General features: G+C 58.7%; 2 protein-coding genes across 13 annotated transcripts; one reads left to right on the top strand and one right to left on the bottom strand.

Moving 5' to 3' along the window:
* Nucleotides 1-1,209: 1,209 nt before the first annotated feature.
* Nucleotides 1,210-11,903, bottom strand: GLT6D1 (glycosyltransferase 6 domain containing 1). Of its 12 annotated transcripts, none has more exons than XM_047848627.1 (8): nt 9,906-9,987; nt 8,814-8,944; nt 8,070-8,430; nt 7,556-7,717; nt 7,031-7,075; nt 2,716-2,915; nt 2,493-2,630; nt 1,210-2,051 (listed from the first exon to the last, which is right to left on the bottom strand). In XM_047848627.1, the coding sequence occupies exons 6-8, from the start codon at nt 2,742-2,744 to the stop codon at nt 1,388-1,390; spliced, it is 831 nt and encodes a 276-aa protein (XP_047704583.1). In that variant the 5' UTR covers nt 2,745-2,915; nt 7,031-7,075; nt 7,556-7,717; nt 8,070-8,430; nt 8,814-8,944; nt 9,906-9,987; the 3' UTR covers nt 1,210-1,387. The 12 variants fall into 12 exon arrangements, with proteins under 12 accessions (XP_047704583.1, XP_047704584.1, XP_047704590.1 ...); XM_047848628.1 differs by having other exon boundaries at nt 2,716-2,792; XM_047848634.1 differs by having other exon boundaries at nt 2,716-2,761.
* Nucleotides 11,904-13,954: 2,051 nt separating this feature from the next.
* LCN9 (lipocalin 9) lies at nt 13,955-16,351 on the top strand. Its single transcript, XM_047848639.1, has 5 exons — nt 13,955-14,159; nt 14,681-14,817; nt 14,938-15,011; nt 15,307-15,417; nt 15,748-16,351. The coding sequence occupies exons 1-5, from the start codon at nt 14,064-14,066 to the stop codon at nt 15,951-15,953; spliced, it is 624 nt and encodes a 207-aa protein (XP_047704595.1). The 5' UTR covers nt 13,955-14,063; the 3' UTR covers nt 15,954-16,351.
* The last annotated feature ends 5,353 nt before the right edge of the window (nt 16,352-21,704 follow it).

Here is a 21,704-nt window from a genome sequence, read left to right as displayed (position 1 = left end):
AGCGTCGCGCATGCGGGGCTTGTGGCTCCCAGAACATCTCTTTTCTCCGTTTGGAGACATTCACAGAGTTCTGTGTGAGAGTCACTCGGCGAAACCCAGGAGTGGGTGTGGCAGGATGCCGTCGAAGGGGCACGGACGGGGCTTGGCCCCAGGTGGACTCGGGGACGAGCCGGCAGCCTCGTGCCTGCCTTCCCGGCCCCCCGCTTCTACTCCGGGGACCGATCCTCAGGATTTCAGTGTTTTATTTGCCGTTGGGGGAACCCTCACTGTATGGCTCATCGGCCGTCACACGGACCCACATTCTGGAGGCTCAAACCTCAGACGCGTATCCCGCGCGTCCCAGAGGCTGGAGTTCGAGATCCAGGCGGGGCAGGGCTGCTACCTCCTGAGGCGTCCCTCCTGGCGTGCAGACGGCCGTCTTCTCCTGTGTCCTCACAGGGTCGCCCCTCTGTGTGTGCGTGTCCCGATCTCCTGCCTCAAAAGGTCAGGGCCCACCTCGTGACTTCACCGTAACCTCATCACCCCTGTGAAGACCTCGTCTCCAGGTAGTCATGTGCTGGGGTGCTGGGGTCAGGGCCTCCACGTGTGAACTGGGGGACACAATTCAGGCCTGACGCTATCTAACCCTCTTTGTTGTCCCATAAAGAAAAGCTTCGGGCCCTCCAGCCCTCGTAGGGACTCTCTAAGCCCTCCCTGCCCTAAACATACAGTGGTCTCTTCCACGATGGCATGCCACCACCCACGGGGGCAGTTCCCCCTCCAGAGCCGCCCACGTCCCCCTCCTCGCTTTTAGCACTCCTGGCTACTGAGGCACATGCATATTCTGTGAGCTGATGAATGTCTCCTCTGTATTTTAACCCTTTGCCCTTTTGGGTATGTATGTCTTTTTCTGGACTACAATCTTTCTCCATTTAAAAAATCATTTTGGGGCGCCTGGGTGGCTCAGTCGGCTAAGCATCCGACTCTTGATTCAGTTCAGGTCATGAACTTGCAGTCTGTGAGTTTGAGCCCCGCATCAGGCTCTGTGCTGACAATGAGGACCCTGCTTGGGATTCTGTCTCTCCTTCGCTCTCTGCCCCTCCCCTGACTTGTCTCTCTCTCTCTCTCTCTCTCAAAATGAATAAACTTAAAAAAAAATAAATCATTGTATGCCTCAGAAATGACGTCCCGGCTCTCTACAGTACATGGGTCCCAACGTCACTGTGAGTAGACATTAAATAATCATTTTTATTCTTTATCCTGCACGGGCCAAACTGGACAGTTCCAAACGGCAAGGAGAAACATTTCCCTTGGGTGGTGTGCACGCGCCAGCCCCGGAAGCCAGGAAAGCGTCAGGACGCCCGTGACCCCGGGAACCTACCGCCGGGCGTTCGCAGGAGCCGGCGGGTCAGAAGTACCGGCGGGAGAGCCGCGTGGCCTTGACCGACCAGACCTGCGGAGGGGGCCGGAGTGCCGCGTTCCAGCTGTATTCGGGAGACAGCAGCTTGGTGGGCTTGTGCGTGAAAAAATACTTGTTCAGGTGCCTCTCGTAGGTGCTGTTCAGCCCATTCTTGTGGTCGTGAGTGACCCCTTGCAGGTAACCTTCGATGAGGGTTAAGACCTCCAGGGGCCTGCCACCGATGACCGAGCCGTCATAGTAGAAGTCCCCCTGCCCAAACGGGATGCACGCTGCCGATTCGGGCCTCCTCTCGTAAGGGATGTCCTTGTTTTTAAAATACCACCAGGCATGGAGCTGAGCCACGGACGCGCCCAGGGTCTCCACCCCAAAGTCGTTCTGGAAGACCCTGTTGACGGTCATGCTGAACAGAAAGTCGACTTCGTCCTCAATGTGCCCTAGTATGTGCTCGGCCAGGGAACTCATGCGTGTGAGGTGAAAGTCACCCCACCGGTCTCCTTTGATGGGGAGGACCTTGAAAGTTCGGAGAGGATCTGGCTCCAGGTCCGGCAGCCGGGGCAAGGCGTCCACCATGATGTAAAAGACAACTCTGTAGCCGCTCATGAAGTGCTTGTTCGCTGATCGCATGAACAGCTCCAGGTACTGGTCCGCAGTCCTGCAAAACACACACACGCACGGAGGAAGCCGCTCCCCGAACGCTCGCGAGAGATCAACGTGCGTCCCCAAACGTCTAACTTAGGAGTCACCGATGCTCCAGGACCCCCAGCAGGAAAGGGGAGACAGGCCCGGTCTATAGTTTCGACTGCACTGGTCAGTGAGAAAGGACACGTTGACCTGGAGGGTCTGGGAAAAAGGCCTTTAAAGTTTTGGAACGACTGTTGGGAAGAAAGAAAATGTGAACTCCATGGTATCTGTAAAAAGGCAGCCAAGTGGCTTTAACGACCCAGCTAAGGAAGGAGTCTTTGTTTTTGTTCAGGACAGCCACATACAGTGGTTGTGGGCAGCTACGGGCAGCCTTTTGGAGGTGGAAGGTCCCCGGGCACTCATTCGTATTTTTTTTTTCCAGAATAAAACGGGGCAAACCGATGGCCCCTACCTGCCAGTGGCAAGGACAGCCAAGCCTATGGTGAGGTTCTGTCTCCCGTAGTATCTCCCCAGGACCTGTCTATTGAAGGTGCCTTCCCATATGACTGGGGCCAGCCAGTCTGTGATTGTTACAACATCAGGGCGTTTCCTGTTAACAGACGAGAAGCCAGTGAAGCCGGTGCCCCAGCGGAGGCCGTCCAAGCGGCACCGGCTGACGCCTACAGAGCCCTTACCACGTGCCGGGCACTGTGTTGGTGTTCATTCGGTCCTTGTAGTGGTCTGTGTGGGAAACACAATTATGGTCCTTGTTCTTGGTGTGCAGAGACAGAGGCACAGATCGGTGGAGCGAGCTGCCTCATACCGCAGAGCTGACACATGTGGGTCAGTACGCGAGACCCAGCGCCTGCTGCTTTTGTCACCACGCCACCTGCCTCTGGGCCCAGGGACGACCTCCTCTGAGCTCCGGCTCAGCTGAACTGAGGCAGCTCAGAGTCAGAACGCCCTCTGGTATTGCCTGAAGCCAGGGCTGCACGCACACTACCTCTGCGTCCCTATGCTTTCTCTTCCCTTCCTCCTCTTTTTCTGTCCCTCCCCTTTCTCTAGAAGATCCAGAAGGTGCTTTCTCTAAACTTCCCCCTCTTGCATTAGGTCCATTAGTGCAATCTGGCAGAAATAAAAAGTCTAAAAAGGAGAGAGACGTTAGATGTGCTTTCAATAACAGCACTTAATGCATGCAAAGCTGGTTCAACATGTGAAAGTCGTTTGATGCACCTGCCATAGCAGGAAATTAAAGAACAGTCAGATGCCCATATCAGTTGACACAGAAAAAAAACATTATACAAAGTCCAACACCCATTCATGATGAAAAAAAAAGAAAAGAAAGAGATGAAAAACTCCCAGAAAAAATAGAAATAGAGGGGAATTACCTTAACTTGATCAAGAGCATCTACAAAATTCCTGTGGCTAACATCATACTCGACGGTGCAAGACTGAATGCTTTCTCACTAAACCTGGGAATGAGGCAGGGATGTTCCCTCTCACCAGCTCATAGTCAGCAGAGTTATGTGAATTCTAGCCATTGCAATAAGGTAAGAAAAGGAAATAAAAGCACCAGACTAGAAAGGAGAAGATAATAACATCCCTATATGCAGATGATTTGTTTACATATAAAATCCTACAAAATCTACCCAAATCTCCTAGAACTAACAAGTGAAGTCAGCAAGGTTACGGGACACAGGATCAGCACACACACAGAATGAATCCATTTCCATATACTAACAAGGAACACGCAGGAACTAAAATTAAAAACACAATGCTATTTGCAGTTGCCTCCAAAAAAGAAATGAAATATTTCGATACACCACTGTACCCACCAGAAGTCCCTGCCCATTCCCCCCCCTTCCTGTAACCCACGGCAACAACTAATCCACCGTCGGTCTGTGTAGATTTGCTTATACTGGGAATTTCATACAAATAGAATCATGCCGCATGTGGTCTTTGGTGCCCGGCTTCTTTCGCTTAGCCTGCTCGTGGGGAGGTTCTGTATTGTAGCATGGATCAGTAGTTCCTTTCTTTTGTGGCTAAATAATATTCTATGGCATGGATTTTGTTTATTCACTTGTCAGTCGATGGACGTTTTAGTGGTTTGCATTTTTCGGCGACTATCAATGGTACCGCTATGAACGTTTCTATGCAAGACTTTCTGTAAACATACATTTTTTTTTTTTTAATTCTCTCGGGTGTGTACCTAGAGGGGAAATTTCTGGGTCATGTTGCAATTTCACGGCTAACTTTTTTAAGAACTGCCAAACGTTTCCAAGCAGCTGCATCATTTTACGTTCCCACCAGTAGTTCGCAAGAGTTCCAAACTCGCTGCTTTCTCGCCAACATCTCCTGTGGTCTAACTTTCGGAATCTAGTCATCACGCGGTCTTTACGCCTCGCAGGGTGTGAAGCGGTATGTCACCGTGATCTGGATTTGCATTTCCCAGATAACTAATGATGTCGAGGATCTTTTCGTGGGCTTATTAGCCACGTAGTCGAAACAGCTGAATTAAGTCTTGGGGCAACAAAAGCAAAAGCAAACAGCTGGGACGACATCAAACTAGAAAGCTTTGGCACAAAAAAGGAAACCATCCACAGAATGAAAACGCAACCTACTGAATGGGAGAAGATATTTGCAAATGACATGCCCGATAAGGGATTAATATCCAAAATAGTTTTAAAAACCCATACAACTCAACACCAAAAAACAATCCATCAAGAAAAATAGAGGGGTGCCTGGGTGGTTCAGTTAGTTAAGCGTCCAACTCGATTTTGGTTCAGATCATGATCCCAGGGTCGTGGGATCAGGTTCTGTGCTGGGCATGGCGCCTGCTTACGATTCCCTCTGCCTCTCCCTCTGCCCCCCTGCCTCACTTGCGCACACACTCTACCTGCCAAAAAAAAAAAAAAATGGACACATGGGGGCACCTGGCTGGTTTCATCAGTACAGCGTGTGACTCTCGATCCCGGGGTTGCGAGCTGGAGTTGGGCGTGCAGACTACTTAACAATAAAATCGTCAAAAATAATAATAATAACATAATTTTAAAAAGTTAAAAATGGACAGATGACCTGAACACACATTTCTCCAAAGAAGACATCCAGACGGCCAACGGACACGTGAAAAGATGCTCGACATCACTCATCACCAGCGAAATGCGAATCAAAACCAAAACGGGGTATCACCTCACGCCTGTCAGAGTGGCCAGTAGCGAAAAGACAAGAAACGACACGTGTTGGCGAGGATGTGGCCCCAAGGGACCCTCAGGCCCTGTTGGTGGGGACGTGAGTTGGTGCAGCCACTGTGGAAAACAGTACGGAGGTTCCTCAAAAAAGTCTAAAACAGAAATTTCAAAACAGAAGTAATTCCACTTCTGGGTATTTACCCGAAGGCAATGAAAACACTAATTCTAAAGCTACATGCTCCATCATGTTTATAGCAGCATTGTTTACGACAGCCAGGGTATGGAAGCAGCCAGGGTGTCCATCAGGAGATGAACAGAGAAGATGTGGTGTGTTCACACGATGGGGTACTAATCAGCCACAGAAAAGAATGAGACCTCGCCATTTGTGACGGCACGGAAGGAGCTAGAAGGTATTGTGCTAAGCGGAACAAGTCAGAGACAGACAAGCACCAAGTGATTTCTCTTATACATGGAATCTGACAAAACAAATGAACAAAGAAGCAGAAAAACAGACTCCTTAAATGCAGAGAACAAACCGGTGGCTGCCTGTGGGGGTGGGGGGGGCACTGACAAAACAGGGGACAGGAAGTGAGGTTCAAACCTCCAGTAATATGAAAAGCAAGTCACAGGACGAGAAGTACGGCACAGGGAATACGGCCCACGACACTGTACTGAGTCTGTAAGGGGACGGTTGGGGCCACACGGAGGGTGGGGGTTGGGCACTTTTATTGTCTTCTCTGGGGGCAATGTCCCCTATGTACAGGCCATACTGTCTTTTTCTCTGCCTGTCTGGTAATTTCGGGTTGAGAAACGGATCATTTCAAGAATGTGGCAGTCTAGAAACCTGATTCTTTCTAACGGACCAGGGATTTCAGCGAGACCATAAATAACAAAGAAAACAGACTTTAGGGGGCTCCTGGGTGGCTCAGCGCGTTAAGCGTCCGACTCTTGATTTCGGCTCAGGTCATGATCCTGGGGTCGTGAGACTGAGCCCCGAGTCGGGCTCCACGCTGAGCACGGAGACTGCTTAAGATTCTCTCTTTCTGTCTCCCTCTGCCCCTCTCCCCCACTTGTGCTCTCTCTCTCCCTAAAATAAAAAAAAAAAAAAATACAGACTTTATAAAAGTCATTAAACAAAGGACCGTAACGACATAACGAGAAACAGGAAACATACCCAGGGCGGGGGGAGGGAGGTCTGGCTCAAGACTGTCGCAGAGCCAGAGAGAGCACCCAGTCCAGGGCGAGTTATAATGCCGGAACACTCACTTTTCTTACTGAGTGTCACCTCTTTTTTTTTTTTTTAAATCTGAGTTGGACGCTTAGCCAATTGAGCCCCCCAGACGCCCCTACACCTGTCTTCTTTGACCTCATGGCTCTGTCTCGGGGATCTGTCCCACACATCAACTTGTGCGACAGTTGAAAAGATCGACGTCCAACATGTGTCGCTGAAACATCATTGCAAAAGCCCCAAACCGTAGACAATCTAGAACCAGTAGGGAGTAGGGTGAGTGCCTGACGGTGCATGGCCCTGAAGTCCAACACTCCTCGGCCGTTACAGACGGGGACGGGGCTCCCCAGCGCGGGTGCCAAAATATAGAGGGGCCATCACGGCATCTTCAAGCCACCCCCAAAGACAGTCTGTCACTCACTACGCCAAGATGGTTAAACCAAGTACCGCATGTCCATATCGACAGCCTTAAAAATTGCAACTCCGGCCGCAGGAAGCCTCCCGGGGCAGCTATGATTGGGTGACCAGGAGAGGCCTATGGCTCCAAACTGGGCACTATTACCCTCGTGCGGGGGTGGGCGTGTTCATTCTTACCCAGGATGAAACCAGTCTGAGAGCCTGAGTTCTTCTGCGGGAGGCCTGTGAGCGAAGGGAAAACCGAGTTATTATAAGTCACCCATCTGTTCAGCAAATATTTACGGAGCTCCCGTGGCGTGGCGGGTGCCGTTCGGCACTGGTTCCACGGCTGTGGCCCTACAGCCTTCACACTGCCCTGGGGGAGCTGAGGAGGCGACCAGTGGACCCCAGGCTTAGGGGCTGCCGGTGGGGACAGGCTCTGGGTATGTAAGTGGTCCATCCGACCCGATTTGGGGGTCAGGCGAGCCACTCGGAGAGGAGTTATCTCCGCGCATCTGGAAGGGGACACGTGGTCAGGAAGAGGGGCAGGGCGAGGAGGCGATGGCCACAGTGGGAAGGCAAGAAAGGGCTTGTCCGCGTGTTGCTGACTTGTGCGGATTCAGCGTCCTCGTCCCCCGCGGAGTGGCTTTGCCGTGTTAGTGTGAACGGGCTGGAGAAGGAGTCAGTGGTCGTCTTTCGTTTTCATCTAAGTACGTGATTCACCTCGAGTTCTGTGGTGTTTTAACGAGCACATTAGGTGGCTTGTTCCCGTAGTGCTGGGACGTGCTGTCCGTAAGGGAAGAAGCTCGAGAGGGCACCCCAATTTCATTATCGGACTCTCCAGGACCAGACTGTCAAAATCCAGACGGCCAGTGCCGAGCTGCACTAAAACCACAAAGTGACAAACAGCCAACTCACTACAAAGTGGCCTTTCTTTTAGAATGTCGGTGTCACGGGCTCCTGGGGTCGTACCGAGCGTTGGAGGAGTGGAAGACACGGTTGGTTGAGGAGGGGGTCCTGACCTAAAGACACCACCACCCCGGAGAGAGGGGCCCAACGCATGGCGGAGCCGGCCTCGTCCCGGGCGGGCGGGGGAGGGGCTGAGCCCACGGGACACAGGGAAGGGCGCCTGGCTCCCTGCTGCCCCCGTCCCCGCCCGGTCTGGCCCGACCACCCACGCTGTGTGCCTACACACCCAGCTGCTTGCAATGCGGCCGACTTTACGGACCCCACAAACCTGCACTGGCGTCTTCTAATCACCGAGCAGCAAACAGTCACACGGACGTGTGGTCCTCCTGGCTTCCCCACGGGCTCCAGGGACAACAAAGCTTGCGATGCGGGACTGTCATCTCTGTCCTGCTCCCTGAACACCCCTCTCCTTGGACCTGCCCCCACCACACACACACACACACACACACACACACACACACTTGCCTAACGGAGACGCACCGTGTGCAGAATATTCCCGAGCTGGTAGGCAAGAAAGCTGACTTTCTGGATGCCTCTGGGACTTTCTGTCTCTGGTTTTCCATCCCTTCTGGCTTGATCACCACTGGAACCGCCTGGCTCCTGCTGGCTTCGCTATCAATCTGCAGGGTCTTTTTTTTTTTTTTTTTTTTTTTTTTTTGGTGAGAAAGAGTGAGTGTGCGCAGGGGAGGGGCAGAGAGCAAGCGAGCAAGACAGAATCCCAAGCAGGATCCACACGGTCAGCGCAGAGCCCAACGTAGGGCTCGAACCCACGAACCACGAGATCATGACCTGAGCCTAAATCAAGAGTCGGACGCTTCACCGACTGAGCCCCCAGGCACCTGTGGGTCTTTATACAACAAAGCTTCTGGCCACGAGATGCTCCTTCTGGAGGGAGGTTTTCCAGACAAGATACACGACTCCCCCCCTGCCCCCCGGGATGTGAGTTTAACATACACTGCGTGGCCTTTTCAGATTGGCTTCCTGTTCTTTGTGACCCGCATTTAAGGCTCACCCGTGTGTTCGTGGCTCCGTGGCTCCGTGGCTCATCTCTTTTTAGTGCCACATAACATTGCCTGGTCTGGACGCACCGCACTTTATCCGCTCACCCCTGCAGGGCATCTCGGTTGCTTTAATTCTCAGTAACTGCGAATAAAGCTGCTATAAACACCTTGTGTCGGTTGCTTGTGGACACAGTGTTGAGACCACTTGGATAAATTCTCAGGAGCGTGATTGCTAGGTAATTGGAGAGACTGTGTTTAGGTCTGGAAGAAGCTGCCAGACGGTCCTCAGCGTGGCTGCCCCGTGTTGCGTGGCCCCTGCCGCAAACGAGAACCCCGCTGCCCCGTGTCCTCGCCGGCGCGTGTTGTCAGGTTCGGGATTCGGGTCCTTCTCACGGGCGTGTGGCGGGGGCTCCTTGTTTGATCTGCAATTGTGTCGTGACACACGATGTGCCCGTCTGCTCCCTGTGTAGCTTCTTGGGTGAGCTGTCCTTTCGGATTTGCCGTTTTAATTAGTTGTTTCCTTGTTGTTGAGCTGTAAGAGTTCTTTGCATATTTTGGACACAAGCCTTTTATCAGATGTGCGTTTTGTGAGGGCTTCATGTTTAAACATGTTTTTTCTCACAGTATGATGCCTTTCCAATAGCTCGTGGGGAGAGAGCCCTGCTCCTGACGCCGTCGTGAGGAGTGGGGAGGGGTCGAGGATCGGGAGAGAGGCGCCCCCTGGGCCACGCCTGCCGCTGTGGCCCGGACGCCGGTCATCATGGACACAGGCTGGGACTGTTTGTCAGGAAGAGCAGCCCCGTGCTATCGCCGGCCTTGCTTCCCTTTTCCGTCACGACTTTTATTGTGCAAACTCCTGATGGGCGTCTACCTCAAGCCTCTGGACCGTCTGCCTCCCCTCCGTCAAGAATGGAAAAGCTCCCCGGAGCAGGTGCTTGGGGTCAACCCTGCTCCCTCAGAAACAACCCTTAGCCATCGCACGGTGCTTCGTCCCACGGAGGGAAGGGAACTTTCCAGAGTGTTGTCAACGTCTGGCCAAAGCCCAGCACCCCACCCCATCGGTGCCAGTCACTACGGGTTGTGATTCCCTGGCATCTATTTACCTGAGATGATGCTCCAGCAGCAGGAAGGAAAACACACATGAAACCAGCACCACAATCTTTCTCTTCAAATTCATCGTCTCCTGGACGAAAAAGGAGAAGAGAAGGAGATGTCAGATAGTCAACATTCACATGCCTTTGCCACTTGCAACCATGGTTTACAACGTCTAATCTGCAGACATGGGGACACCAACCACAGCCCCTGCTTCCAGAACGCTCGGCCAGCAGCACCAGGCCGGCCGGGGTGGGGGTGGGGGGCTCTGTCCTCCCGCAGCTCCTCGGGGCGCCGGGTGCCCCCCCCGGGACCGAGTGCAGGGGCCGTGGTCCTCCTCGATTGCTCAGCGAATGCCACCCGCGTGGCAGGAAAGAGACGCATGAACTCTCCCCCACGTCACGGCTGGGAAAGCAAAGCGAGGTCACGAGAGGAAGTCTTCCTGAACTAGGAGGCGTGGTGTGTCCCCGGAGCAGATCTCTTGTTCTTTTTTCTCGCACAGATAGTAGGATGGCTCATTTGTCCCAAGACTAAATGGGGGTTTAAACAAAAACTACGAGCTCCCGCGAAGGTCGGCGCTTGTAGACAGGGATTAAAGCCCAAAGCGTAGGCCCTACATTGAAACGTGGAGCTCGGCTCCAGCCAGCCCCCGGAGCTCACACTGGAAGGTTTACGCGGGGTTTCTGTTCACACGTCTGGAGGGTTACGTGGCCGAAGCAGAGCGGAGGCCTCTGACGCCTCACTTCTGAGCACTCAGTCAACGGGCAAGAGGCTCTCGAGCCGCGCTGAGCAGCTCAGTCGCCACCAGCCACGGGCGGCTGCTCTGACCTCAGCTGTCCCCCGAGTGCACAAAACACACTGAAGGCAGACGCAGGGGGAAAGAAAGGATCTCCTCAATAATGTCACATTGGTGAGATCGTGAAATTACAATAGGCTGGGTCTACCGAACTAAGTGCCGATATGCTGTGAAAATTAATCCACTCATTCCTTTTTGCTTTGACAACGTGGCCACTAGAAAAGTGGATGCTGCAAATGCCGTTCTTCCGCCAGACGGTCCGCTTGGACAGCACCGCCCTGGACACGGCTTTCACGCCCGTGACGGGCAACGGGCCACCGCTCGAATTCAAGGGCGTCAGAGATGCCAGGTAGAGGGGGACGGAGGGGTCTCTCTAGCATGTGCCCCGGTGACACCGCTCCAAGCAGGTGCCACTGTTACCACAACCCCTCGAGTTTTTCCACACCCCCCCCCCCCAAAGGGTCCCTGTACCTCGGCCAGGAGGATGGAAGAGCCCAGGTGGGTGTTTCCCAAGCATTCTGTCTCCGGGTCTTTGTGAAATCACAGGCCGGACCCTGTGCCCTGCTCTCGGGGATGGTGAGCCTGCTGTGGATGGTGACGTCGGCGGACCCTTTGATGATGCGGACGTCAGGAAGTCACAGTCATAATGATGCACCTGCCAGCGGGGGCTTCTCACGGTTGCCAGACGACGGGACCCTGTCCCATCCGAAAGGCAGAGGATATTTCTGAGTGCTCCTTTGCCTTTCGCTTCCTCCGTTTTCCCTCCTCATTCTCTAGGGACCGACCCTTACCCACCGCGGGGTGTCTTGAATGGTGCGTGTGCTCACCCACACGGCAGAAAGAGTGACGTCCTGCAGGTGACGTCCACCCCGGCCCAGGAGCGCGTCCCTGGTGCTCCCCAGCAAGCCTATGCAGGACTCCCCTCTCCGACCACAGAGGCGACACGTTCCTGTGCCGTGCGGCCTGTCGGGTCCACTAGCGAGCAACGAAATCACAGTCACGCGTGACCCCTGCGTCCTGATCTGTGGTCGTAACATGCGTCTTCCTTTACCCTCCCCTTTGGAAATAAAGGCGTTGTTATTACTGGGAAAGTAGCACGTATGTGTGGCGTCTCCACCCCCCAGGGCTGCGTAACAACTTGTCACCGCAGGGTCGTGTGCCCGCACAGCAGAGGGGGCCCGAAGTGCAGGAAGCAGGTGTGGGCACGGCGTGCTCTCCGGCCTCGGTGCAGGTGGGGGTCCCTGGCGCCCCACCCCCACCCCCACCCCACTCACAGGCTCCTGACTCCGCCCTCCCGTGGAAGCTTCTCCCGTGTGCCCGAGCTTCCCCGTGGCGCCCCCGACTGCTCACGCCTGTCTCTGCGCACTCTGCCTCTGGGCGGCCGGCCTGGCGTTCTCAGAAGACCCGGGGCAGGGGCCTGCCCTTCCCCCGGGAGAGGCGCCGTCCGGCGCCCGGCCCCAGAGAGCCTGACCTGGGTGGGCCTGCTTCTCCCAGCAGCCCCGGCTGGCCTGGAACACGCATCCCCCCCTCCCTCCACCGGCCCCCGTGACGCCGCCTTCACCTGAAAGTCAAGACCAGCTTTGGCTCGTTTGACGTTTTCTCCCGATTTTTCCGTTCGAGCAGGTGCTGAGTTCTGTGCTAAGAGAAATTTGCGAAGAAAAGCGGGAGACCGAGCTGCACTTGAGGGCGTGAGCTCGTGTGTGAGTGCGGGTATGTGGGTGAGCACGTCTGTGCCCGTGACCGTCCAGTGTCTGCGGAGCGGAATGTCGATGGCCGTGTCCAGAGGCGGAGGCGGCCCGGGAGGACAAGGGCAGTGGGCAGAGGCTGGGGCCGCGGGGGGCCGGGTCCGAGTGAGGGGAGGCTTCTCTCGTAGAGGGGAATCCGGCACATTCCACCAGCCAGCGTTCTCCCCCCCCCCCATCTTCAAGGGGGCTTCAGGTCCCTGAGCCAAGGGTCAGAGGGAGTCGCCGTCACGAACCGAACGCACCCGCCCTGCCTTCGCACTGCCTCGTGTCCCCGCCTGGCCTTTGCTCAGTGATGGAAGGACTCGTACCTGAGACCACGCCGTGGGGGCAGCACCTTCTCAGAGGAGTCCCTGAGACTGTGGCTGCGGGACTCACCCGGTTTAGGGAATCCCGACTAAGCCCCTCCTCCAAGGACAGCCGGACTTAACATCCTTTAGATCACTTTGTACCTGCCGAGGGACCGAGGGAGGCCGGGTTTGGTCGGAGGGAGAAGTCGCTGCCTCAGGGGTGAATCAGACAGGGAAGGGGACCCCTGGGAACCGGAGCCCGATAACGAACAACGAAGCGGAATGGGGGGCGGGGCGGGGACCCGTTACTTCGGGTGCCATGTTCCAGAAGCCACACACCTGAACAGGACAGAGGCGTGGAGACAGAACCGGCCGTAACGGGGGACAGCCAGGGAGGGGGCCCTTCCCCACGAGGGGCCGGCCAGCAGGCTGGAGGGCAGCGAGCGCGGCAGGCAGGCCCCGGTCACCACCACTGCCACCTGCCTGGTCTGCTTCCCCCTCTGCCAGGAGAACCCCTGGGACCCGGCAGGTGCTCAGTGAAACAAAATGTACCCCATCGGTGCATACGCTGAGACCTGGTGTTTTACACAGGATTGGGGGTCCCACGTCCTGCTCAGTCCCGGCCCCCGACCACCAGCCAGCCTTGTGCCCGCAACGCAGCACAGGGAGACGGGGGTCCTTCCACCACTGCTCTGGACCCTGGCCGGGAGGGGGCAGGGTAGGGGTCAGGCCCACATCTGTCCCAACCCCCCTCTCTGTTCTCCAGACCCCAAACCTCAAAACCTCTGTCTCGTTCCGGCCCCTCTCCTGGGAGTCGGCACTTCCTGGGCTCCGTGGACCTTCACTCCGAGTCCACGGTCGCATCGTCACGGCCAGGACGGCCGCACAGCGCCCTGCGTGCTTAGCTGCACGGGCACGACGATGCTCTCAGGCCCAGACACGTAGGCCGGGCGGGGATGGGAACTGCAGGGCCGTCTGCTGCCCAGCCCCCCGGGGCGCGGAGAGGCCAGCGAGGCCCCAGCATCATCGGGGCCTCTGCAGCCCGCGGGGGCTCCGGCCCAGGGTGCCTATCGCCCACCCTGCCCGACCCGACCTCCCTTTGCGGCCTCTGACCTGGCTGGACACTCCGTCCAGGTGGACTCCAGGGCGCTCCCGTCATAGGCTCAAGGACACCCATGAGGGGCGGGGGTGGGTGGCAGCGGTGGCGGCCTTTGGCTGTGTTCCCGGCACTCGGAGGAGGGGTGGGGAGGACAGGCTGTGCTGGGCACAGAGGGGTGGCAACCGTGGAGCAGAAAGGGGTATAAAGGCAGTGGGCCGCGTGTGAGGCCCCCACCAGAGGCCATGGCTCTCTTCCTGCTGACCCTGGGGCTGAGCCTGGTCTCCGCCCAGGAGCTCAACCCCCAGGCCATTGTGCAGAAGAACTATAACATGGCCAAGGTGGGTCTGCGGTCCGAGTCTGGGCCTCCCCCGGGGGCTGGGCTGCGGGGCGTCTGTCCTCCCTCCATCCGGGGTCTTTGACCTGTGACCGGGCCGCTGCTCCTGGGGGCCTGCTTCTCCTCCCCCAGCTGAGAGGGCCGGGGTGGGTCTCTGGGAGGAGAGGGGCGGGTCTCTGGGAGGACGGACGTGTCCCTGGAAAGGCAGAGGGGGACCTCGGAGGACAGGGGCTGTCCCCAGGAGGGAAGAGTGATCTCTGGGAGGATGGGGGTATCCCTGGGAGGGCAGGGGGTGCCCAGGAGGGCAGAGGGGTCCTTGGGAGGATGGGGGCGTTCCTGGGAGGACAGGGGCGTCCCTGGGAGGGCAGAGGGAGTCCCTGAGAGGATGGGGGGGCGGGCTCTGGGAGGGCAGAGGGGGACCCTGGTAGGGGGCCACACACCCAGGGCCTGCAGGAAGAAGTTACCAAGAAGCCCCAGGGCCATACCACACGGGCTCCTCGTGCGTCTGCGGGGCCTCGCCTGCAGGTTTCAGGGATCTGGTATCCGGTGTCCATGGCCTCCGACGACATAAAGCGGATCGAGGAAAACGGGGACCTGAGGGTCTTCATCCGGAACATCGAGAGCTTGGGGGACGGGCGTCTGAGATTCCATTTCCGCGCCATGTGCGTGCTGACCGAACCGGCTGCACCCATATCGCGGGAGAGAAGGCCGGGTGGGGGCCGGGTGGGGGGCCGGGTGCGGGCTGAGGGAGGCCGCCTGGCTCACGCCCCGCTGGTTCGCAGGGTGCACGGGGAGTGCGAGCACGTGGCCATGGTCTGCGAGAAGGCGGAGAGGGACGGGGAGTACAGCATCAGCCGTAAGCGGAGGCGGGAGCTGCCCCGTCCGTCTGGCGGCAAAGCGCCGCGTCTCCTCGGGCCCTCGGCCCCCACCCGGGGCCCTAGGGGGGCAGGTGCGCCAGCCCGGGGCCGGGGGAGGGGGCGCACGCCGCTGCCACCCACGCTGCCCAGGGACCTCCGCCCGGAGTGACACCCCTCCCCCCGCCGAGGCCCACCTGCCCACCCTCCGCACCCGCGGCCGCTCAGCACGCCCGGCCCACGAGCCGTGGGTGCCGGGTGCTGGCGGGGGCCGCTCTAAGCCAAGTGTCCACACAGATGAGGGGGACAATACGGTGCTGCTCTCGGAGACCGACTACAGACAGTACATCATCTTCCACCTCCGGAACATCAGGAACGGGACACAGACCACTGTGCTGGCGCTCTATGGTACCGCCTCCTGACCCCTCCCGTCGGGCCTCAGGGTCCCCCTCCTCTGAAGACAGACCCTCGGCCGGTGGGGGTCTGGCCACGTCCCGAGGTCCCCACCTGCCAGAGCACCCACAGTCAATCACATCATAGGGTGGGCTTGGGGCTCCCAGGTCCAGGCTTCCGAGCTGCGTCTGGACCCCCACCTTGCACCGCCTGTCTGCTCAGGGCGCCCCCTCCCCCTTCGGCCTCAGCACTGCCTGAGTCCCCCGCCCCCCCTCCCGAGACCTTCTCCACACACCGTCCCAGGGGAGCAGTGAGGGAGCCCGGCCCCTGCTGCTGCGTCCTCAGGACGGGTGCCGGACCTGGGTCCCAGCTTCCTGGACAGATTTGAAAAAGTCTGCAGAAAGTACGGACTGGGTCCGCAGAACATCATCAGCCTCGGCAACCAAGGCGAGCCTCCCACCTCCTGCGCCAGCAGCCCTGGGCCAGGAGTGTTCCGGAGAGTCCCGGGGCCTCGGGGCTGGGGGTGGAGGCTCCAGAAAGTCTCCATCTGAGACCCCCCCACCCCCGGCTCTGTCTCCCCAGATGCCTGTTTCAAATACAGAAGGTAGAGACGCCCACCCAGGCCTGACGGTGCGTGAGCTTGGCCTCAGGGCGGGCGTGGGGGCTGAGGCAGCACTGGGCGCCGTGGAGGAGGCCGGGGGCAGGAGGGGGCCCGCTTCCCCAAACCCCCCCCTCACCCTGTCTGCGGGGTTTCCCCGCCGAGTGGCGGGGAGCCTTCTGGGGAGGAGCCCACCCTGTGTCAGTGTCCCGAGGCGGCTCTAGCCGGTGACCACGGACTGGGGGCACAGAGCCACAGAACTCATTCTTCCCAGCGTGGAGGCCAGAAGTCCGAGGTCCAGGCCAGGCAGGGCCACGCTCCTGCGGAGGCTCCATCGGTGGGGGGGGGGGGGGGGGGGGGGGGTCCTTCCTGCCTCTTCCAGCCTCTGGGGCTCCAGGCGTCCCTCAGGCCTCTGTCTCCATGTTCATTTTTTTAAAGTTTATTTATTTATTTTGACGGGCACCTGGGTGGCTCAGGCGGTTGAGCGTCCGACTTTGCTCAGGTCATGATCTCGAGGTTCGTGAGTTCGAGCCCCACGTCGGGCTCTGCGCTGACAGCTTGGAGCCCGGAGCCCGCTTCAGAGTCCGTGTCTCCCTCTCTCTCTGCCCCTCCCTGTTCACGCTTTGTCTCTCTCTCTCAAAAACAAATAAACATTAAAAAAATACATATGCGGCACCTGGGTGGCTCAGTCGGTTGAGCATCCAACTTTGGCTCAGATCATGATCTCATGGTTTGTGGGTTTGAGCCCCACGTCGGGCTCTGTGCTGACCGCCCGGAGCCTGGAGCCTGCTTCAGATTCCGTGTCTCCCTCTCTCTCTGCTCCTCCCCTGTTCATGCTCTGTCTCTCTCAAAAATAAATAAACATTAAAAAATTGTTTTAATGTTTATTTATTTTGACAGAGACAGAGAGAGCAGGGGAGGGACAGAGAGAGAAGGAGAGAAAATCCCAAGCAGGCTTCGCGCTGTCAATGCAGAGCCTGACACAAGGCTTGATCTCACGACCCTGGGATCATGACCGGAGCCAAAATCATGAGTCAGACACCCAACTGAGCCCCCCAGGCACCCCGTGCCTCCATATTCACAGGGCTTCTCCTCTGTGTCTGTGTCTCTCCTCTTCTGTCTCTGATAAGGTCATTTGTCATTGCGTTTATTTATTTTCTTTTCTTTTTTAACAGTAGCTATGACTTTTTTTTTTAATTTTTTTTTAACATTTATTTATTTTTGAGACAGAGAGACAGAGCGTGAATGGGGGAGGGTCAGAGAGAGAGGGAGACACAGAATCGGAAACAGGCCCTGGGCTCTGAGCTGTCAGCACAGAGCCCGACGCGGGGCTCGAACTCACAGACTGTGAGATCATGACCGAGCTGAAGTCGGACGCTCAACCGACTGAGCCACCCAGGTGCCCCTCATTACATTTAGAGCCCACTGGACAACCCTGGATGATCTCATTTCAAGATTCACATCCACAAAGACCCTTTTTCCAAATAAGGTCACACTCACAGGTTCTGGACACTAGATTGGAACGGACATACGTGGGGGACCCCACTCGGCCCACAGTTTCCTTCTCTGAACTGTCCTTTTCCAGGGCCAGCCGTGTCCCACTGCAGATCGCCCCCTACCTTCCCAGGGACTGGTCCCCCCAGAGTGCCTCATCTGGGGAGCGAGGGCCTGGGGCACCTCCGGTAGGGGAGTCGGATGGAAGGCGGTTCCCCAGCAGAGAGGGACAGGTGGTGACCGTCATCCCTCAGAGATCATTAGTTGTGCAGCTGGGACACGCACCCCGTGTATGGCGGATACGTGGAGAGTCCCCACTATTCCGTGGTTATTCTGGGGACTCCAAGCGATGGCCCAGCGGGTATTCACCTCAGAGCTAGGGAGGCTCGCACACGAGACCTGGACCCAGACGTCCGTGGCAGCCCTGTCCACGTCCCCCGCCTGGAATCGGCCCAGCAGCCGCCCTCGGGAGAAGGGTGACTGAACGTGGCACGGGCCACAGCTCCGCGTGAACAGGCGCAAGCTGGACAGCCTCAAGGCCGCGGGGTCGGGGAAGGCAGGCGGCCCCAGAAGGAATCCGTGTGTAAAACGGTCTCAAAATGTCAAATCCACAGCAACAGGGAACGCTCCGTGACCTCCAGGGGTTAGGGGTGGGGAGGGCCGAGAAGGCAGCAGGTGTGGCTTAAAGGGGCCACAGGAGGGGGTCCCCCCGAATCCGGACTGCGGCGGGGCGTGCGGCTTTCCCTGCCAGGGAAAAGCACAGAACTGAGCGGCACAACCCACACTCCACGCGCACGAGCAAGTCTGCGGGGGCAGGGCGCGGAGGGGACGGAGTGCAGGACGGTAGCATCGGGAGGACAGGGGACGGGCGCCGGGGGTCTCTTGAATCTGTTCTCACAGGTGCCTGTGAGCCTACAGTTCACTCCAAATACAAGGCAAAAAAGAGAAAGTGTCTGTCTTTCTTTCCAAGTCAGCCTAGAAAATGCTAACAGGCTCCTTCTGCACTGTCCCCACCCTGGGGCCCAGCCCCAGGCCCCACCACCCTCGCTGCCCCCTCGCTGCCCACCGGGCTTCCCCCCCTCCCCTGCTGCCCCTCAGAGCAGAGACCAAACTCCCCACGCGTGCTCTGCAGACGCTTAGCCGGCTGCCACACAGCCCCAGGGAGGGCAGCCGGACAGGGCAAGGAGGGGGCTCTCCTGGCCCCTCAGCGCCCCAAGTGTCCACAGGTGAGCACAGCCTGACATCTCCCCACGGCCCACTGATCCAGGAATCTCCAGGATGGAGACACGGGCTGGATGGCCCTGGCTGGGGTCAGCAGGACAGGGTCGAAAGTCAGCGGCCACCCTCAGGGGGCCCGTTCTCCGGGGTCCCCGGGGGAGCAGTGTCTGTTCATAACAGCGGAGTCGGCTGTAGGACCAGGGCTCAGGCGCTCCAGGCGGCTGACGGAGAGCTTTGTGCCCCTTCCAAAGGCGCCAGATGCACCCAACCCTCCCACGGCCCGCCCGGCCTTCCGGCTCCTTGCCCAGAACCTCAGTCCAGCCTGCGGGGCCTGGAGGAGGAGGAAGCTGCCCGCTCACGTGGGAAGTCGCATTTGGGGATCAGAACGGGGGCTTCCCGGGATGGATCCTAGGACGTGGCAGATAATAGGGCTTGAAGAGGCCCCAGGGCCACCACGGAGCCCCGCCCACCCCAGAAGAAGGTCCAGAGGAGCACAGAGCCGAGGCGTGGTAGGCAGGGAAGCTGGGCCCATGGTCTCGGGGTCGGGGGAAAGCAGGACTCGGCGGGGCATGAAGGAACCACCAAGAGACCGTCATTGCCACAGGATTTGGGGCAGCTGAGGTCCACCTGCAGTGAGTGAGTGGGACCTGAGGGGTGAGTCTGGCATGATCAAAATGAAGCAGGCTTGTTCCAGGAGGGTAAGTAGAAAAGCCACCCCGTCACCCCCAGAATGCCAGTGTGATGCTAAGGGGAACGTGCTTGACCCCAAACGACTTTACTTCCAGGGGAAAGGCCGTCCATAACCATGACGACACCTGCCCGCCGACCGCACCGGTCCCGTCGCGCTTCTAGCGGCTGGCTGCAGAGCCAAGGCGGGGCGGGGCGCCCAGTGGCATCGGTCAGGACACCAGCGGGGTGCCCCGGGACACCGCTCCCCACGGCGGCACGGATCCCCACTGGAGCAGCCTGTGCCAGCCCAGCGTATGCATGCGAAGCCTCAGGACAGCTCCACGGTCCTGCGCCCTAAGGACAGAGGGGTCAGACCGCACGGCCCTGCCGGGGGAGGACAGGAAGGAAGGGCTGCCCCCCTCCGGCCCCACAGTGGTGCACGGGGTGGGCAGAGCTTGCAGGCACGGAGCGGTCTTTCAACTTTGATTGCCCCCACGGTTTTCCGGAAGGCTGCATCCTCCTCTCTCGGCTTCGGAGGAGAGAAGGCAGGAGGTCGGTCTCCTGGTGGGTTTTATCCAGAGCACTGATGTGCATAATGAGGACCCACCGTCTCATTCCTGCTTCCCCAGAGACCCGGGAGGGGTGGAGGCCCCGGCAGAGGGGACGCTGGGCACGGGGACCCCGGTCCCTGCTCGGGTGAGGCTGAGGGCAGAGGAGACCCCGAACCAGGCGGGCAGCCCATCGAACGCTCACTCTTTCCTTTCCAGGAACAGACCCTCGTGTGGGCTGCTGGGTCTGGACTGGGGACACTTCTGCTGGAAAGAGGGCCAAGGAGGAGGGCCAGACACGGACCTGACAGGTCAACACGCGCACGTCCAGGACAAAGGGGGTTTTGGAACAAGTAACATCCGGCGAAACAGGTAACCTCCCACGCTAGGCGAAGAGACGGCCGGTTCTGTCCAACTAAATCAGGTGCTTGTTTGGGGGATGGGAGAGGGCGGGCGGGGGACAGCTCACCGGAGCAAAGGTCCCCATCCTGTACCAATCAGTGCCACCCCCAGGCCTGGCACCGCTCCCTCATGCAGCGCCCAGACCCTCCCCTGGCTGCAGGGCTGGGATGGCTCAAGTAGGAGTGTCTGCTGGGACCTGCGGCTCAGGCCACGCCTCCCTGAGCCCCTGCCACGGGGGGGGGGGGGGGGGGGGGGGGGGGGGGGGGACACTGGCCCGTGACCTCATGCACCTCCAGCGGCCTGATATCCTGCCTTTGAAGCCCTCCCGAGCCTGGAGTTTTTCAGGTGTTTCCAAGGAAGGTGCCTGGAATCACCCCCTCCCTCAGTGAGCCACGGCTGCCACGTGGGGCCGTCCAGAGAGGTCAGGGCGCCGCTGAGCACGTGGGGCGGGAGCTGGAGGCGGTGGCGGATGGCACTGGCCCCCGCTCAGCGCTCCCGGCAAACGCCGGGCTGTGGGGACCAGGGCCAGGCCGGGCGGACGGCACACACGGAAGACGGACCCGGGGGGCCGCAGTGCGGACGGCCGAGCCCCCCTGGGCTGTGCAAACATGCGGCAAACCCACGAGTGGAGTCGGGAAAGCGGTCTACTGCGCCCAGAGGCCACAGGGAAGTTTCCAGATGGACATCCTATAAAGAGCATTGGGATGGGCAGGGCCGCCTCGGGTTAGAGCCCAGATGTCTGTGAGCACCGCCTTCCCCCGTGGCAAACCTCTCACGGCCACGTTGGAGGCAGAGTCCCAGGCAGGTCCCCGTAGCTCTGACACACGGACGCGTACCTCCCCGGGGCGGGGGGAGGGGGGCGTTGGGACCTCTCCCTCCCTGTCACCCGGCCCTTGGGGGACATCTGGGGTGCTGGCCGGGACACACGGCCAGACAGGCGCTTGGGGGCCGGGGTCCCCCAGGGGCGGGGCCTCTCGGTGCTTGTTCACGTCTGTAGAGGCCAAGGTTGAGGCCCAGGTGGAAAACGGCTCAGAGCAGTCGCCTAGAGTCTGGTCAAGGACAACACCTTTGTCCCCCGGCCCCCAGTATTCACAGTCCCCCAGCAATGCCCACCAGCAGAGGCCGCGTTGTCAGGATCCCGGTCAGCCGAACGCAGGACCCACAGCCCCCAAGCCACAGGCCCGGCCACAGCCTCTCGATAACTTGCTCCCCGAGGTCGACCTGCAACCACTGAATTCAGTTTTGTGAGCAGGGTCTAGCTCAGCTTCCAGAGTGAACATGGCCAGCAGGGGCCAGGTGGGAGGGGGCCAGAGAGGAGCCCTGCCGCAGAGATCCTGCACGGCAGGGTCAGGGGTCAAGGCCGTGACACAGGG

Source organism: Prionailurus viverrinus, unplaced genomic scaffold (assembly GCF_022837055.1).
Source record: "Prionailurus viverrinus isolate Anna unplaced genomic scaffold, UM_Priviv_1.0 scaffold_93, whole genome shotgun sequence".
Lineage (NCBI taxonomy): Eukaryota > Metazoa > Chordata > Mammalia > Carnivora > Felidae > Prionailurus > Prionailurus viverrinus.
The sequence above is the reverse complement of the archived record's forward strand: the minus strand, read 5'-3'. Positions and strand labels throughout refer to the sequence as shown.

Excerpts from the sequence above, each read along its gene's own strand:
- GLT6D1 (XM_047848631.1), bottom strand. The coding sequence starts at position 11,207 with ATGCTTGGGAAACACCCACCTGGGCTCTTCCATCCTCCTGGCCGAG. Across the intron at positions 7,076-9,905 it reads CTGCTGGAGCATCATCTCAG|GCCTCCCGCAGAAGAACTCA; the intron begins GTAAATAGATGC and ends CTTCGCTCACAG. Across the intron at positions 2,052-2,492 it reads GCTGTCCTTGCCACTGGCAG|GACTGCGGACCAGTACCTGG; the intron begins GTAGGGGCCATC and ends TGTGTTTTGCAG.
- LCN9 (XM_047848639.1), top strand. The coding sequence starts at position 14,064 with ATGGCTCTCTTCCTGCTGACCCTGGGGCTGAGCCTGGTCTCCGCCCAG. Across the intron at positions 14,818-14,937 it reads AGATTCCATTTCCGCGCCAT|GGTGCACGGGGAGTGCGAGC; the intron begins GTGCGTGCTGAC and ends GCTGGTTCGCAG. Across the intron at positions 15,418-15,747 it reads CACTGTGCTGGCGCTCTATG|GACGGGTGCCGGACCTGGGT; the intron begins GTACCGCCTCCT and ends CTGCGTCCTCAG.